This window comes from Protopterus annectens, chromosome 11.part0 (assembly GCF_019279795.1).
Source record: "Protopterus annectens isolate FY-2018-M chromosome 11.part0, PAN1.0, whole genome shotgun sequence".
In the NCBI taxonomy this organism is placed as follows: Eukaryota; Metazoa; Chordata; order Ceratodontiformes; family Protopteridae; genus Protopterus; species Protopterus annectens.
This window is the reverse complement of record NC_056745.1, coordinates 1114641413-1114660896: the sequence shown is the minus strand read 5'-3', so window position 1 is coordinate 1114660896 and position 19484 is coordinate 1114641413. Positions and strand designations below refer to the sequence as shown.

Sequence of the window (19484 nt, the reverse complement as noted above, 5' to 3'; positions counted from 1 at the left end):
AAATCCATCATATGTGAGTATGGACCTTCCTGATGGTCGGGTAAATCTGATCATCTGAGGAGTAGTCAGAGGAACAGGGTTCAGGGGGTCAGTCCAGGGCCTTTTTCAGGAGGAGGCTGTGAGGCCCTGTCTGGGTGAGGTTGTGATCAGAATCGAGGACAGGAGGCAGGGCCTGAGGGACTTTTTGCAGGCAAGGCCAAGAAAGTTTAGCTGCTTTGGCCCGGAGAAGGCCTTAATAGAGAAACAGGGTAGCTGTACTAGCTGCGGGGAGTGGCAGCAGGAGAAAGGATGGTGTTCTGAAAGCTTGAAAGCCTGGCCTGCCGCCAAAATTTTGATTTAAGCAGCGACTCAGCCGGGGGCCTCTGAGACCTTGGTTGCAGGGGTAAACCGGCGGGGCAAGGAGGAGGAGAGGACCGTTTCCAGCGAAACCACAACACTGGTTTGAGGTAGGCGAACCTGCATTGGTTTCAACCCCGGCCGCGTCGTGCCTTGTCTTTCCTTTTCCTTTTTAGCTAGCTTGCTGAGTCTAGTGTCTCTCTACGCGCTTTTTATGCAAAGGCTGAACCAAAAACTCTTCTGCAAAACTCCGACCGGCGCCTACAAGGTGTTCAGCAGGTGTTAAGCTGAGCAAAACAAGCGAATGCTGTGATGGTCTGGGAAGCAAGGAAGAAGGAAGGCAATAAGAGTGGAAATCAATTATTGGAATTGTTCAACAAACAGTTATTTATTTTGTCTGACATCGGCTGAGGCAAGAAAAGGTCCCCCAACGGGTTTTTTAGCTTTTTTAGAAGTGAAATCTCTGGAATCATCATCTGGATTCACACGCTTCACTAATGCCAACACCTTCGCAAAGCAAGAAGCAGAAAGAGGAAGAGGAAATGTGATGCTGATGCTACTCAACCCTAGCAGCAGCTATGTGCCCGGGTGGCGCGACATCATCGAGAGGCCAGACGACTTTGGAATCGCCGCCGACCGAGGCTGCCCTGAGGGCAACCCATATGTTATTACTGCAGATGCATCATTGAAGGACATCTGAGACTGTTTCCCTCGCTGCTGAGTCCTGCTGTCCGGCATCTCTCTATCCTATCAGTGCACTGCTACTGTGAAAAGTGCACAGACGCCTAGCTGTGTTTCTCTATGGGGACTGCCGGACTGCTGGAGCATAAGATAGATCGGCAGTAGTCACTACTGCACGCGCTTAAGTCCCGCGAAAATTTAAAAAACTTTTTTTTTTATTTTTTTTTTTGTTCTGAGGGGGCTGCAGTCCGGCAGTCCAATAGCACGGGCCTCCCCTGGCTAGTTCTGGTCTTGCAGTACTGACTCTATTATAGTGTAACAAGTAAATAAAACAATCAATGAACCTTTATTATAAGCCTATAAAGATAAGCATTTTCCAGTGTTAAATGTCAGACATAAGTAAACAGCACTACAAATAGTATAATAAAAACTTCAGAAATCACATATTTTTTGTGTACTAAACAGATTCCAAAAGGCTCTGTGAAAGGTGCCACATCTTAAATCAATTCAGACACTGGCAATGCTGAAAAGGCAAGAAATCTTACAGATTAGGGGCACAATAGGAAGACCTGAGGCCAGAGGACTGAGGTTTCAACCTGAAGATCACTACCAGCTCACAGCAGCTAAGCAAAGTCTACATCATGTCTAGGAGGACACCAAAGGTTACTTTAAATAGGTGATATACTGATAACAGAGAGCTAGTACAGAGACCATACAACAGGTGTAATGTAGCTGTGTCTTCAAGCCCCATTAAAGAGCCTCACTGCAGAATTCTGCACCCATTGCAACCTGTTGGGCTGAATGTTTTAGAGTCCTAGGTAAAAAAAACATTAAGATAATACAGATGGGAGACAACCAGGACATGGATAATCACTGTAAGTCATGTGTTGGAATAAGGTGTTTAATATGGGCATTGTTTCACACTAGGTAGCAGGACCAGACAACAACGGCTGACATTTGATCATATAATGCCAACCATTTGTTAAGCATAAACCAGAGAATAAGTACCTTCCAGCATGTGATCCCCATAAACAGTATAGGTGGTTAAAGACATGGGCCATGGAGGACCATAACTAATATAAAAGGTTATGTCAGCATTCTTGTATTGACTGAATTTGAGACATTTACAGACATCAAGGAAAATATGGCATCCAAATAGTTATCTGTCAGACCTCTGACATCTGACAAATAGTCATCTGTCAGACCTAACTGGTTCCCCTTCTCCCGGGGAAAAGACAGCTACAAAGAAGTACTGTCAATGTTTTGCTTTGTGCTGGCTGTCTGGTAAAGTATGGTCTCAACAGCAGCATGAAAAATTGGAAATACAGTCCTAGTGTCTTCAGAACAATTTCCCAGCATACCCCTCAAATGTACCTCATTACAAAGAACATTCCTAATTTTGGGTGTTAAAAGTTCACGTCCCTCAAAGTTCCAGTATGACAGTGTCCGACACATATTCAGTGTTTGGAATTTCTTTAACTGATATCCATATCAAATAGTAATGAATCATTTGAATTCATCAAAGCAACATTTTATAAGCATAAAGTAGCACATTTAACCATCCTGTGAGCTTTCTTAACTGAAGTTGTTAAAAAGCTGTTAGTAGATTTCCCATTTGTTCCACATTGAGTGATTATGTTCCTCGTTTTTGAGATGGATGGTTGAAAGCTCTGCTTCCTTTATAAAGAGTGCCCCATAGTTGCAGGTATGTCATTTTTTTTCATCTTGTCTGTGGCTGTTCTCTTATCTGATTACTCAGCAATGTTACTGGTAAATTTGAATGGGCTTGTCACATACCGCTCAACCTCTTAATGCAAGAAAATCTGTACAAAGCCTGATAAATGGGGGGCCCAAAATATGAACAGATTTTAAATATTGCTCTTATAAACTTAGAAAGTTGTTAGAGTAACAAGGGTTTGTGTTAACATACATTTTCTGAAGGATTTGAAGTCTGAAACTCAAATGTATGTAATTATTTAGTGACTTCAATCTTCAGATCATCCTAGTGATTTACTAGAAAAAATCTCAAATTTTATGAGAATAGATTAAAAATATGAGGTAAAAATCTGGACATTCTGCATAAATCTGGACAGTTGAGAGGTGTGGCTTGTCGTGAAATTGTGTGACTGCTGTTATTCTGGTGGTGCAGTCTGACATGACCGTAACTTCTGTACTATTATCTCCTTCAGAAAGCAGCTTGTTAACAGCTCATATGGTTAAGCCTCTGTGCTAACTGCCACATTATTTGTTCTGTTTGTTTTCTCACTTTAATTTTAAGCTGCTTACACTACCAGCTACCAGAGATTATTTTATGAATGTGTTTTTTATAAGTTTGGCACAGGACAGGTTGGAAGTGTTTATGACAGCAGAGGTGAGAGTAAATGGTTTTACCATTTGCCTGGTCAGGTTATTTATGTACCTTATATTGAACGCTCTGCTGAAAATAACTTTATTGATGAACTCTTTCTTCTTTATCAGGTGGTGGTCGGTGGCATCAATGTTGATTTCATTGCAAAATCAAAACAGAAAACAGTTGTGGTAAGTAAGCAAGGAAATCCTGGTTTAGAAAATATTTATATTCTGTTCTGTAATGCTCAGCTGGGTAGGTGATGAATATTGCAGATGTTTATATTCCCAAAGTGGCCTGTCAAATCTGCATATGTGTAATTATTTAATTTTGGAAAATAAGTAGAAAGATATATTTTTCAGTAGGATCTTGGGAGTGCAAGAAAATCATATTACTTACTTAAGATCACACAGGTGTGTATGGGAGTGTATCAAACTCTGATATGCCTCTTGCCTGAAAAACACTACCTAAATCATTTCTTTGTATTGCTTTTAAAATCAGAGACAGCAGAAAAAAGAGAATTAAAGTTTTCAGAGGACTAAAAAAAAGAAAATAATGTGGTGGCAATAATAGGCAATATGTCATTTTACATACTTCTCCAGATACACAAGAGCGATGAGGAGCAGGACTGAAAAACTGAATGCATTCATCTAGAGACTGTTATAAAACTGATTTTTTTGCACACTGCTGGGGTATGCTAATATATTTATAAAACCAAATATTTTATCATTAGAAACATCCATGTGAATATGTTGATATACTTGTTCTGAGTGTCGGAAGGCTGTTCTGTGACTTAACTGTTTTCTCTTTGTACAGAATGCAAAATCCATTTTGTTATGATCATTTTGAAGGAGTACAATTATGTGATATCCTGTTTTTTTTAAGCATTAAAAAAAATTCTGTCAGATCTGAAGGATGATTTCTTCCTGTCTCTGAAGGAGTCTCTTTTCACAACTTAGCCTTTTAATTTCCTTTTTTGTTTTAATTCTATTTTATCTGTTTGTCATCCTTTGTTGCAGCTAAGTTTTAGAGTCATTCTGTCAGTGTGCAGTATATGTTGCTTTCCTTTTCCTAGTATTGTATCTGCTATTATATTTAGACCTTGCTCATTTGTCTCTTAAACGATCAGGCTCGTACTGAATGACTCTAACTTCCGTTTAACATGTGGACATGTGCTACAGTCATAAAAACGTAAGAGTCATTCAAGGAAAGGAGCATCAGCCTGACTGCATTTCATCTTACCACCCTGTATATCTTCTTCCTGTCAACACTTCTCTTATACTGCACATTACTCATTCTTTACTTTATCCATATAGTACCCCTCTCACCTTTTCTGTTTCTTTTCTTCACCCTTTCCCTTACCGTGGTATAATGCAGGTATCTCATGGAACCAAGAATCCTGTCATTCTGCCTTTTAGTAAAAACTAAATGAAAACTCCAGCCAAGCTAGAACTTCCACTGAGTGACCTCGCAAACCTCTTGTATCAGAGACACATGGGATATATGTAACTGACCTTATCAACATCAGGTTTTTCAGCTTTATGGCAATTCTGAATGCCCATGACTTGTTTCTTTTTCTTTTTTTTTTTAATGTTGTAATGTATAAACATCTCATGACATGAGAGACACTCCCATGAGCCAACTGTCAGAAGAAACAAAGCAGGTGTTATATTAATTAGTCCAGGAAAAAAAAAAAAAAAAAACATTAAAAAAATGAAACTTCCCAAAGTGTGCAGCCTGTCTTGGAGATGAGATGAGACAACCAATCTGAGGGCTCAGTGTCAATGTTCAATTCCCTTTTTCACATTCTTTATATTTATTAAGACTGGACTCCCTAGACATCAATCCCCACTTGTATACCTTTCTTATACTATCAGCCAATACTGAATCCAATTTGGCCATAAATATCTAGAAAGGTTCTTTAACATGTTATTATAAAGTTTCTCGACAAGCATGTTAGACTTAGTCCTACCCTAAGTTAATCTCCAGTCTAAACTTAGATCATAGACTTTTGGTACAGCCCACCAATAATCGCTGCAAGTACACAAAATTCTGGGCTAGACTCATTTGTCCCTAATTGTGTTGTACCATGGATTTCATTTTTAATGAACTATCATAAGGATATCTTTTACCTAATCTGCTAGCACAGTTTTATCAAATGTACCACAGATGACTACTACCAGTGAGGTAAATATTTTAGTGGAATCATTAAACCAACAGCCCACTTCCTGATAAGCCTGTCATAAAAAACATTTAATCTCCCAAACTTTTGTAGGAAGAGATCCTTCTAACAAGCATGATAACCAGGCTCCATAACCCCACAGGCTAACCAAGTAATGGCTGTATTAGCATACAACTCAAAATCAAGTAGCCCCCGCCACACATAATGGGAGGAGTAAGATGTTGCCATTCTGCTGTCATCCCAAAAAAAAATGTAAGTATTAATTTCCTTACATTGCCCCAGAAATGAATTGGTGGATGACTGGCATTTTATTCATTCATTTTTTTTTCACACTTTGTTGACCAGGTCAGTCCTACTAGGCCAGTGGCCCCTTTTCAGGGATACTCAAGGTGGTATTCATACTAACTAGGGGAAATTTGGGCAAGGCACCAGGAACTATCCCCTGCTCTTTTCAGTAAGTGCCATGGGATCTCTCAGGTAAATGGTATGACGTCCGTCCTCTGGGCTATTGATCAAGGAGCCTCAATCCTCACCACTGTCATTAGTGGGGAACATTCACTTTGAGAAAAATAGACACACAGTATTTTCAGATGCAGCCTCCTGCACCAAGTACAGTTTCGCTTAAGAGCAAACAGAGAATCCACTTTCCAGTCCTGGGGCTGGGCTTTCTCTCCAGGCCCCAAATAAGACTCCCTACTGACCACTATAGAGCAGAGTCCTTAGCTGGGTGTTTCAAGCCAAGTCCTCCACTACCCTCTCTGTGAAATCAGTGCTCTCAATGTCTCTGTTCAAAGTAGCTGTCACACACACTCTTTTGAGATTTGATTTACACACACACACACACACACACACACACACACACACACACACACACACACACACACACACACACACACACACACACACACACACACCCTACTGACCACTATAGAGCAGAGTCCTTAGCTGGGTGTTTCAAGCCAAGTCCTCCCCTATCCTCTCTGTGAAATCAGTGCTCTCAATGTCTCTGTTCAAAGTAGCTGTCACACACACTATTTTGAGATTTGATTTACACACACACACACACACACACACACACACACACACACACACACACACACACACACACACACGCACACACACCTGGGAAAGGCTGGCAGAGCTTACCCGCTCTGACACCTCCACCCAGACTGTAAGGTAGATTTGCAGACACCAAAACACACAAAGCCAGCTACTTTAAGGCTCTTACCAGGGTACCAGGGTACACAATTATATTTAGTAAAATTAATACTTACACAAATGGTAGTGTTTAACCAAGCAGCAAGACTTTCAGGAATGTAGAACCACAGTGCCGCTAAATAAATGCAAAGATTCTCAAAGGTTAAATATGTTCTAAAAGATCAGCCACAATGAAATGTTTTGATATATTTAATAATAAATAATAAAAAAACATGAAAATACTGAATATCTATTTATAATAAACACCAAAGTTTCATTCACAGGAAATATAAAAAAAACACAGGTGGGAATCTCGGACAAATACAGAAAAAAAAAAAATTTAGCTAATCACACTATATTTTTTAACTGACTGAAGAATTACTTTTCCCTAATTACTTACTAAAGCAAGACAAGATGAACATGGATGAGTTTCTTGTCAGGTCCAAAAACAGAGTACACTCCTCACATCTCTCACTAGTATTCAAATACAATTTCAGTGCTGGTTACAGAATGACATCACATCTGGTCACCTGACTCTCTGGTTCCCACACTACCCTCTAACTAGAAAGTGAGCCCGGATCTGGTACTGATGTGTCACAATACACACATAAAACTTTAGCTAAGATTTATTATAGCATCTGGAAACTGTAAAATAATTTTGACACTTTCTGCCTTCCTGCAGAAGCTAACAAGCCATTCTCTGGCATCCCAGGAAAGCAATTAGTTCACCACTAAGGTGAATAGAGCAGGATTCCAGCCCAGGCTTTTCACAGACATTTCACTTCTGGCTGCATTCAGACCTGTGAGATAAATTCTTTATGGCATAAACCAAGTAATTTAATTTAGGCTAAGGATAATCTTCTTAAGGTTAGCTGGGCTGAGCTTAACTCCTTCCCTTCCAGTGTCCTCTATTAAAATGTATACATTTTATCAGTTACAACAATACAGCCAGACATACGTGTATATTTCTTTTCTGTCCAGCAAGATCCACTGTTTGTGAACAAATCAGTTTGATATTCAAATGGCATATAATTCTTTACAAAACTCCAGCTGGCATATGTTACACATGCACTGCTCTACTCCCCCTGGCACAGCTGGCACTACCTCACATCATCACAGATGGGGCCTACGTTTAATATCGTATTCAAAAAATGGCACACTCAGGAGTGCAGCACCACCCTTATGCTGTACTTCATAAGTACTAGAAAATTAATCCAGCTCCTTGGTGTTAGAAAAGAGCCCACCACCTTCTACACCATAGAAGAATGTGCTACCTTGTTGGGCTTCTGAGACTGCTAATAAATGTATACATAACCAAAGGGGAGTCATATAACGGGAGTGCCTGAGTAAGCTTCAGCATATCCACACAAAACATTTTCCATCTAAAAATGTAGGAGATGAGCTTTTTAAAGATTAGGAAACAAATAGCACTGATTGTGGCTTCCAAAGTGACATATAGGTAGGCCCAAGTAAGTAATTTGATATTGGCAATACAAAAGATTTTCTCTCAGTGTTACCTCAGTGGAATAGAAATTAATGCTCAGTACAGTAGTGTTACTTTTATTTATATGGTAACTTGACTGAGTTCTTGAAAAATAATTTGAAAATCTCCATCTGGATTAGTAAGGTACACTAATAAATCATTTGCATAAAGAGAAACCTTAAAGGAGAGATTACATACCCTATAAGTCTCAGTAGGTAACTTTCAACTTTGCCACCAGTGATTTTAGATTGCTAGCAAAATGTAAAATGGATAACAGACAACCCTGCTTAGTTCCTCTACAAAGACTGATAGCCTTAGACACCCTGTGCCTATTTTTTACTCTGGCAGTTGAATCTTGATATATGGCTGACAACGTCTATACAATCTGGTTTGGAAAGCAGAAGACTTGCAGGATCTCTAACAGAAATACTCATTCCACCCCATCAAATGCTTTCTCAGCATCTAGGCCTGTTATTACTAATGTTTTTTGGGAAATTGTAGCATTCTTAAGAAGTAAGGTAGTTTTCAGTAAATTACTTGACATAGTTCTACCCAGGATTAAACTTGTATAGACTTGATATATAAGGGAGGGAAGATAGCCTGAGAACCTATTCATTATTATAACCATAAATAATTTATAATCATGGTTTAGTGGAAAGATTTGCCTATAACAAATACTAAGAAGGGATCTTTTGCCAGTTTTAATATAACCACATGTGCAGCCTCTTTCTAAGACCTAGCTATTTCTCCTGATATTAATATCTGACCAGTAACCTAAATAATGAATATATACTTCCCTGGCTCTGTTATAAATTTCCATGGGATCCAATCCAGTCCAGTGGTTTTACTCATTGTTTGATTATTAATCATCTACCTTGACTTTTTAGTAACCTGTACAAACAGATAGGAACCTAACTGCATTCAACCCTCTAATCTTTACTGATATCCTCAGATATTAACTGCACATATTAAAAACACTCCCAGTAGACAATTGTTTGTCTTTTTGGCTTTTCCCAGTTAGGGGTCGCCACAGCGGAACTCCGGTCCGCTAATGATTGGCAGTCGATTGTTATGGTGCCGAGTTGCCAACCCGACGCCCAACCTTCAGTGAAGGCACGCCCATTCACGCATGTCTTTCGGAGGCCACTCGACCACGGGGAGGACATGCAGACTCCACACAGAAGGCACTACAGCTGAGAATCAAACAGGAGAACCTCTTGCAATACTATGTTCCTGGACACACTAAATAGTCTTTCACCACTCTGCATGAAAAGGATCAAAACTAACAATGCTCCTTGGCTGACCAAGCCCACTAAAAATCTGATGTACCTCAGAGATAAAATATGGAAACATTATCAAACTAACAAAAAACAGGACACCTTAATGCACTTTAAACAGCTCTGTTATCAGGTAAAAAAGCTAGTGCATAAAGACAGAAAAGCTTACTATACAAAACTGCAATATAACCATAAACAACCCCCCCCCCCAAATTATGGAGTTTCATCTCATCTTTCGTGAACCCTGGCACAAAAAAACAGTTCTTGTCCACACCTTGACAAACCTCCTCAAGAAACTGCCTCTCTTTACCTCTTTATAAACTCAATAGCCAGCATTACCACTAGCTTTCCTTATGGCAGAGACAGCATAAGTGACACTGCACAACCAAACACCTCCACCACCTTCCCTATCTCTATATGCACCACATCTCTCCCGGAACCCAAGCCCCATTCTACTCCTAACTTCACTATCAACCCCATTTCTAGCACAACCATTAAAAGACTACTCCTTAAGCTCAAACCCTGCTCCAACACACCTGAAAATTTAGCCTCAACATTTCTAAAGATTGTTGACAAAACCATTGCATTCCCTATAAGTATCCTAATTAACAGGTCCATTCAAAAATCTTATGTGCCCAAGTTATAGAAGAATGCCTACATTCTTCCTCTTCACAAAGGGGGCAAAAACAGATATCTCCAACTTTCGATCTATCGCTATCCTGTCCTTATCTCTATGATCCTGGAAGAGTGCGTTCACATTCAGCTGATGCTCTATCTACTTCATAACTACCTCCTGGCCTCCATACAACATGGTTTCAGATCTGCCCACAGCACTACAACTGCCCTTATTTCTTTTCTGGATACTGTTAACAGAGTTTGTGATAATGGGAAAATAGTATATACCTTATTCTTAGATCTTTCAAAGGCATATGATACAGTTTCCCACCCTCTGCTACTATCACAACTCGGTAACTTTGGACTTTTCCCTCACCACTCTCAACTGGCTCTCAAGCCGTCTAAAAGACAGGGAACAGACTGTCAAATGGCAAAACGCTCTCTCTTCTTATCTTAACACCTCTACTGGAGTTCCTCAAGGCTCTATACTTGGTTCCCTGCTATTCAGTATTTTCATTAATAATTTCCCACATCTATGACCAAAGCAGCCCTTATTCAATATGCAGATGGCTCAGCCATCATCTGCACAGCTGACTCTATTTCTGAACTCCAACACAAAACCCAAACAACCTTCTCCACCACTGAATCCAGGATGTTTAAAAAACACCTAGCCCTTGACTGAAATAAATCCAAGACCATGTTTTTCACACCCAAATATTAACCCTGTTGGACAAAGCCATGTTCACTATCTAGTCCCAAAGTTAAATGCTAATATAAGTTGTCGGCCATGCAACTTCTAGGAGTATCCATAGATGAACACCTAAAAGTTGATATTTACCTGCAGCAAAATATCCAAAAATGGGTCTATATTATAACCTCGAAAGTTTAATACTTCGAATGCATAAAGATAGAACTTTATGAATCGAAGTATTAAACCATTGAACCCTAACAAAAAAATTTATTAAAACAAACAAAAAAAAACTAAAGCGTTTATGCAGGGGGGCAAGCCCCCCTGCACCCTCCACACCTCCCACTACTTTAATATACCAACTCCGAGATTGCACAACATTGAAGTAAATGGAAATCTCCCCTTACGGAGATTTCCATTTAAACGTTAGATATTGTGCACTTTCGGTAGTCTTGTGTTGACAATATCGTATTTGATATTATCAGACTCTGAGATTCTGATATAGACCCTCCAAAAACACATCAGAAACTTGGAATGCTCTATAGGCACAACCAGTTCCTTAGCCCCTCCACCAAACAAACCATTGCCTCCACTTAACCTACTCTCTTTCCTAATGTATGGAACCCCTCTACCAGCCAACCTCCACCCCACTCTAAAAGCTAAGCTGGAGAGATGTTATTATAAAATCCCAGCACTCCCTAAAATGGCTGGAACTACCAAACTACCTCAACTATCTGCAACTTACTGCTGTTCACAAACTTATCTTTAAATCTTCTGATTGTCCCGTCATACGTTCTATCTACACCTTCTGCCTCCCAAACAGGCCCCTTAGATCTGAGAATCAGCAACTTCCTCAGGTTCAGGTTCAGAAACCAAACCTGTCATTTGGCCAAATTTTCTTCTCTTACCCTTTAGCCAAGAATTGGAATGCCCTTCCATTAGCAATCAGAAGAATCCCAAATCCTGACCTCTTCAAAACGTCTCTCCACACTTACCCATCTTCCACCTGGACTCAACCTCCTTGAATACCTACCTCTAATGATATATTCTCCCCCTACTTTTCTATGCTGTGTATTATTTAAAAATCCTCTATGCAATAATGTATCTCTAAAAATGTTGTAATCTGTTCACTGATATTTGTCTGGCTACTGAATGCTAATTGGGTTTTTAACTTGGTATACTACTAATGTATATCATTTAATTTGATTGTTCTTCTTTCTATTGTACTGAAAACAGGCTCTGTTCAGCCCAGAGGACTTTCTTGTTTAACAAACTGCAAATAAATAAATAAATAAATAGTGCTCAAAATTATTCTCTGAGACATCAGGGAGGTGTGGAGTTGTCAGATATTCCCTAGTCCAGCAGAAATCCCAGAGGGAGCCATGTGTCACGTAGAAGTATTTGGATCCTGAAAAAAGGTGATCATTCTCTAGGCCTTATATTGTCTTAACCTGATTATTAAACATTGTTGCTTAATGGTGATATTTTTAATAGTATTCAGGTGTAATTTAATTTCAGTTTGCTCTATTTTAAAAGAGAGAACAGAATCAGTTTTTTTTTTCTTGGTCTTCCCCAAGTCTTGGTCAGCACCAAGAATCAGTTTCTGAACCCCCCACTGATGAAATAGCTGCTAAGACTGAAGCAACCATAGCCTCACCTAAGACACCCCTTAGACTTTGTTGATATATAGTTTTAAGAAAAGACTTGAACTTTGCTTATACTGATCCCAAACCAGTTGGTAAGCATCCAACAAAACTTCATCCATTCCATCCAAGACTTAAGTCTTGTTTTAGACTCTGAGGCGTTAAAGAAGAAAAGATTATCCTTCCAAAGTGCCTGCATGCCTACTCCACACACACACACACACACACACACACACACACACACACACACACACACACACACACACACACACACACACACACACACACACACACAACAATTCAGTTCCATGTACAATGGACCATTACCAGATATACACATAGGATTGCACTTCATTTTACTTACTAAACATCCATGCTCCTTACAAATCAGAAATGTATCTACATTCAGAAAAATAAAATCTTTAGGGGTAAAAGTTCTAAATGTTCAAACGTAACTTTAACAAGCCATGGACACCACCCCTCCCAAACATGTTAAGAGTTTTAACGAGGAGGGTCTTGACACATGGACTCACTCTTTGCCTGGATCCTGAACTCAGTTCTTCTTCTTTTATTCTGAAAAAGTAAGGTTCTAATACCCTGCTCATACAGGCCTTCTTGAATGAGTATCCATTCTCTGACAAGCTATGAGATTTCTGTATGACAACTACCTAGGGGAAGACGTACATTGCTGGTGGTAATTAGCTGCCCATCCAGCATCCCTTTAATTATTGTGCACCCTTCTTCCTCATTCACCAGCTGATCTAACAAGGTTATTATCCTTTCGATTTTATGTTTTCTTTTCAGTGGGACATGAGGACCCCAAATCAATCCAGTGCATCCCCATCAAACAGACAAATGTTCATTTCTTGTATTAGTACAAATACAGCCTATGGTTGATAATAGAAGCAAAGACATTCACTCTTTTAAGTCTGTGTAAGACCCCATTAACATTTTAAGAGAAGGTAGATAACCTACTTGTCATTATTATAAATAACTTGAGAATTGTGCAAAGCTGTACAAAGTCTCACAAACAGACTATAATAACATCAGGCATACCATCCATCCCGGGATAATTTTGAGCCAAATTCTCTTAAAAATCTAGTTATGTTATAATGCACCACAAAACATAAAAGGTAGCTCCCCCACAACAATGAAAAATATATATGAACAGCAAAAATGCCTTTAATATAGGCCTGGCAGGCAATGAAAAAATAGCAGCATTGTGGCACCAGATTGCTTTTGGAAGATCTGCCAGTAAAGCCTACCACACTTCAACTATACTCAATGAGCAAAAGTGCTCAGTAACTCTCCCCAAAGGTTATCCATGTCCAATATGATTTGAAGCTAAAAGTAAAGTTTTCAAACTCCACTTTTCAGTAGTATCAATTTATACTCCAACCTTTGAGCATACATGTTGAAAAAGGTATTGAAAATAATGACTGAAGGGGTAACAAATCACTCTGTTATCATACAATGTCACTTATTAACACAAATAGGTCCCAGAAAAGCAAACAAATACATTAAACAGTGTCAGTGTAGAACAGTCTGTCTACTATAAGACGGGGGCTTTATGTAGCCATTGCAGCCTTGTTTGATGCTCTTTGCTTACCTGACAATCTCCTTCTTAATAATAGAAATAGCTCCAGTGCTCAGTTTCTCTTTAGTCCCACTGGTGATCACTTGTTTCTGTCTATCCCTTGAGGTCGCCAACCTATCACAGGGGTCATATACCCCTATACCCTGTAATTGTTCATTAGTACACTCAGACATTGAGAACAGCATCATTCCTTCTGGAAGCAATGCCCTCAATAAAGCTGGATATACCTCTGTCCTTAAGAGCAGCATTTCCTGATTGCTGAGCAAAAGACTGCCCTACACAAATGGGTCTCTGCTGGAAATCATGATTTTCATACAGTATTTGATCACTTACCAACAACTGTTTACCCACAGGTCGCAGTTTTGAGAAACATTTACCTTTCAGGGCCAATATTTCATTTCTGGCAAGAATATGTCTTGTCATTTTGTACTTTGAATGTTGTGGCAGGTAATGTCCAGTGCCCACTGTACCTTTGTCATCAACCAACATGGACGTCCATTGTGCCAATACACAAAAAAACTTGGCCCACTCAATTCCTTCCACATTTTCAGTACACCCTGTTAAACAAAATATTTTTCTATCCCCTCTCCCCCAGTTTTTCATGTCAACTTGTCAGGATTCTTCATTTCTGCAGTAGCCAATTGTTGCTGTATGACTTGTAGCTTCCGCTGTTGTCCATCAAGTGATCTCATTGAGAAGTAACCACTGTGTCTTGATCTCAGATATAAAAGTTGGACTTCTGGATATATTTGGCCAAGGACACTGAGATCTTTTGAAGCTCACCCATGAACTTGTCAAGCCTTTCCACCATTCTGTACCTTTCTTATAGGAATTGGTACTGTTGGTCGCTGTCTCTTTTTTGTTTGCTTGAGTGACACCCAAGTATTTTTCAACTGACACTAGACTGTTGCTAATCTTTTTTCTGATAATTTAGGCAAGTGACCTTGAGTAAAGTATGAGAAAAACATTTTAATTACTTCAAAATAAAAAGAAGCTCTGAAAAGCCATTTTTAAGCTTCCTAAGTGGAGATAACGGAGCTCCCAAAGCATGCCATTCGCATTTCACTGCAGGAAGTGGAAGTGTCCATTTTCATTGTTTTGATTCAATCATTTGAAATCCCAATAAAATAATTCAAACAAATGACTTATCTGTCTTGGTCTGTCTCTGTTTTACTTTGTGTGTGTATGTATGTATATATATATATATATATATATATATATATATATATATATATATATATATATATATATATATATATATATATATGGCAAAAACAAGACCCAAACCAAAAGGATTATGAAAAAAACCAACAGAGGTAACTGCAACTTAAAAACCTTTAAGTCGTTGTATAAAATCTTCAATGATGAAACCGGTGTAAAACGAATCACTTTTAATGATAAAACACAAAGACATAAAAACGTAAGCGCTTTCACAGGCACACTCCCTGCTTCATCAGACGTTAACATTGAAATAGTACTATACAAATATATAGTCATTTCACAAACCAATTAAGCTGGGTCACTCCCTAATCCTGATTAAACAATTATGTGCCTAATTGATACCACATAGAAGCAACAAAGTTTGTGCACACACTCCATATAGACACAAAACAATTCCGCTTACGCGAATATATATATATACAATTAAAATAATAATAGCAACAAGCTAGCACATAAAATCCTAACCATCAACACTGTACTGAAAATACTACATTAACAGAAACACTTGTTCAATACAAACTGACTATAAAGTCAGCGAAGAGGTCTAGCATTTAAAACAGGTTTGAGGGAAACAGCTTCATTGAGGCCATTCCCTCGATGTGCTCCTAGCCTTAAAATCCATCTGAGTTCAGCACTCTCTGTTTCATTAACTATATCACCTAAATGTTGGTTCATGGGTACTGTATGCAAAATCTGAAACACAAAACTATGAGATATACCTAAACCTAAAACATGCCTTGCTATGGCACTGTATGTTTCACCTCACCTTATGTTATACAGGTGGTCACGAATACGCTCACGTAAAGATCTATTGGTCTTACCTATATAATATTTGAAACAAGTTGTACAGTGAGCAACATACACAAGGTTTCTGGTACTACAATTTCCCCCTGTCCTCAACTGCCACAGTACCCCTGTATCTGGGTGTCTAAAATACCTGGATTCATCCACATAAGGACACTGGACAATTCCCACATTTCATAATACCCCAAGCCAATTCTTGATTAGCTGTAATGGGCTGGCCTGATGTATTGGTGTAACAGACGCTGCTTTAAATTCTCATAGTTTTTATATTCAAATATTGGAGCATCACCAACTAAGTCCCTACTGTGTCCATCAACCAGTAATATATGCCAATGGTCATGGATAATCTGTTTAACCCTATTAATGTTATTACCATAGGGTATCACAAATGCCGATAACTGGCCATCCCTCGTCCTGCTGTTAGTAGGCTGTGGGCCAAAACAATGTGGCCCAAAATAGGGGGTAGCTCTTGTTTGTCTCAGGGTTCCCATCTGCCTATCAATATTCGCAAATTCTCTAACAGAATATCCGCTCTTCAAAAACCCTTGTTCCAGGGAACTCACTTCTTCATGAAATGTTGTATCACAGCAAATACGGGATGCCCGCATGGCTTGTCCCTTGATAATGTTGGAAAAAAATCAAGGGATTGTGCATGCTTGTGCGATGTAAATAAGCTGCACGATAGCAGGACTTTTTGTATAGTATGGTTTTTATAGTATCATTATCCACTAAACTGTGACATCTAAATAATCTATACTTGTTGTAGAATGACTAACCGAAAACTTTAAAAAGTCACTCGTTGAGTTAACTTGTGCAATTAAATCATTGCCACATGTATCACTGCTTCGACAAATAAGGAAAAAATCATCAACAAAATGCCTATAAAATAGGACGTTATTGTTGTTAAGAAGATGACTATGTTCCCAAGACACCATTATAAGGTTGGCATAACTATTTGCACAACTTGTGCCCATAGCTATGCCCTTAACCTGTTTGAAATATTTAGAGTCAAAGAAAAAAATGTTGTTGTCAAGGACAATTTCCAAAAAAAAAAAATTGTATATATATATATATATATATATATATATATTCGCGTAAGCGGAATTGTTTTGTGTCTATATGGAGTGCGTGCACAAACTTTGTTGCTTCTATGTGGTATCAATTAGGCACATAATTGTTTAATCAGGATTAGGGAGTGACCAAGCTTAATTGGTTTGTGAAATGACTATATATTTGTATAGTACTATTTCAATGTTAACGTCTGATGAAGCAGGGAGTGTGCCTGTGAAAGCGCTTACGTTTTTATGTCTTTGTGTTTTATCATTAAAAGTGATTTGTTTTACACCGGTTTCATCATTGAAGATTTTATACGACTTAAAGGTTTTTAAGCTGCAGTTACCTCTGTTGGTTTTCTTCATGTATATATATATATATATATATATATATATATGGTTTATTATCAAAATTGCGAAAGGCAAAACAATTTCCGCTCACAATTTCAAAGTAAACCATCAAAAACGGAATCATGACCGCATTACAATGTCGAATCAGTTGATCGACGTAGCAGGTTTGACATTGTCTTCAAAAAATATCACGTGATATCCGTATAGGAGCTCATGTAAATGAAACTCCTATACAACATATCATGTTTTTGCAGGGGGCAAGCCCCCCTGTACACCCTGCTAACAATATTTTCCAGCTCCTGAGATCGCACTGCAGAGGGGATGAATTCCCAAACCTCACTGTACCACGATCTCCGTACAGTTTGTCGAACACTTAAAGCTGAATGCACTATTGCATTCATATAAGTGTGTTTGACATTGCAATACATTCAACATTTTGTTGAACGCCAATCTGACGTTTGAAATAATAACTGCCATCCGATTGTCATTCGCAAAAATTATAGTAAAACGTATATGTGTGTGTGTGTGTGTGTGTGTGTGTGTGTGTGTGTGTGTGTGTGTATATATATATATATATATATATATATATATATATATATATACAGATCAGATATGGATATATATATATATATATATATAATGTGTGTGTGTGTTGTTGTTGTGTCTTTCGGCTTTTCCCAGTTAGGGGTCGCCACAGCGGAACTCCGGTCCGCTAATGATTGGCAGTAGATTTTTACGTGCCAAGTTGCCAGCTTTGACGCACAACCTTCAACGAAGGTACGCCCATTCATGCATGTCTCCACACAGAAGATGCTTTAGCTGAGAATCGAACAGGACAACGTCTTACTGTGAGGCGACAACGCTACCATCGCAGTATATATATATATATATATATATATATATATATATATATATATATATATATATATTGTAGAAACAATACCCAGTCCACGAGATAGATGAAAACACCCAAAACTGGAAGGAATACCACCAATTAACTATCTTCTCAAAATAAAGATACGAAAATCAGTCCTTTAGATGTTAAAACAAACCAATTTAATATGAATAATGTGAGTGCTTTCGTGGACCACACATCCGCTTCTTCAGACATAACAAAACAAAACATACACTTCCATTTAATATCCTGCTTGACCAACCAAGAGAAGAAACCAATTAAACAATTAATTAATTAAAATTCATCCGTAAATATATAACAATATACATAACATCCCTATCCTTCTTAAAGACTACTTAGTTAATAAAAATAAATAAATATAAATAAAATACATAAAAATAGTAGAATTTTTTTTTTATATATAACTATGTCAGTGTTCTAGCCTTGAGATAAGGTTTAAGGGAAACAGTATCGTTGAGGCCTCTGCCCCGATGTGCAGCAAGCCTAAGTATCCATTTGACCTCTGCTAATTCAGTTAAATTAACAATGTCACCCAACCGTATGTTTTCTTGTTGGACATGCAACACTTGAAACTGAAATGCATGTTCAATACCTTCCTGCAGAGTATGTTTGGCCAGTGCACTATAATCTTGTTTTCTGATATATTTATTATTATATTCATATATTTATATGTATGTATGATGAGTCCTGAATTTCTTTGGAATGCAGTCTGATTTGTTTTTAACTTTCAAAATACTTCAGTGGTTCATTCCATTGGTAGATCACATCATAAATGAAGGAGAACAGTGTTTTTTTTTCACTTTAACTATAATCTGTCAATGTGTTTTGGTAGACTGCAATGCCAAAGGAAGTAATAAATCCTCCATTACCCTTCGCCTACACTGCCGTCTGTAAGAGTTGAATTTGTTTATAGATTGCAGTGTAAATAAAGGGGAATGGAGTGTTCACTCCTTTTACTTAGCGTGATTGAGACCAGTAGATCTGGATTTGCTAAGATCAGGAGAGTTACAGGAATTTCCCATTTTCTACACTGTTGTATGATCTTCTACTCAGTATATTTATAGTCAGAACATTTGACTCAGAAGGGTGTGGGA

At 38.4% G+C, this 19484-nt stretch overlaps 1 protein-coding gene across 1 annotated transcript in view; it reads left to right on the top strand.

Annotated features, from left to right (window-relative positions):
* LOC122815724 (pseudouridine-metabolizing bifunctional protein C1861.05-like) overlaps positions 1–19484 on the top strand; it is an 871888-nt gene that overhangs the window by 228128 nt on the left and 624276 nt on the right. The window contains exon 10 of the mRNA XM_044088476.1: positions 3496–3555. Within this exon, the coding sequence (XP_043944411.1) occupies positions 3496–3555 (60 nt within the window). The remainder of the gene's footprint in view (positions 1–3495; positions 3556–19484) is intronic.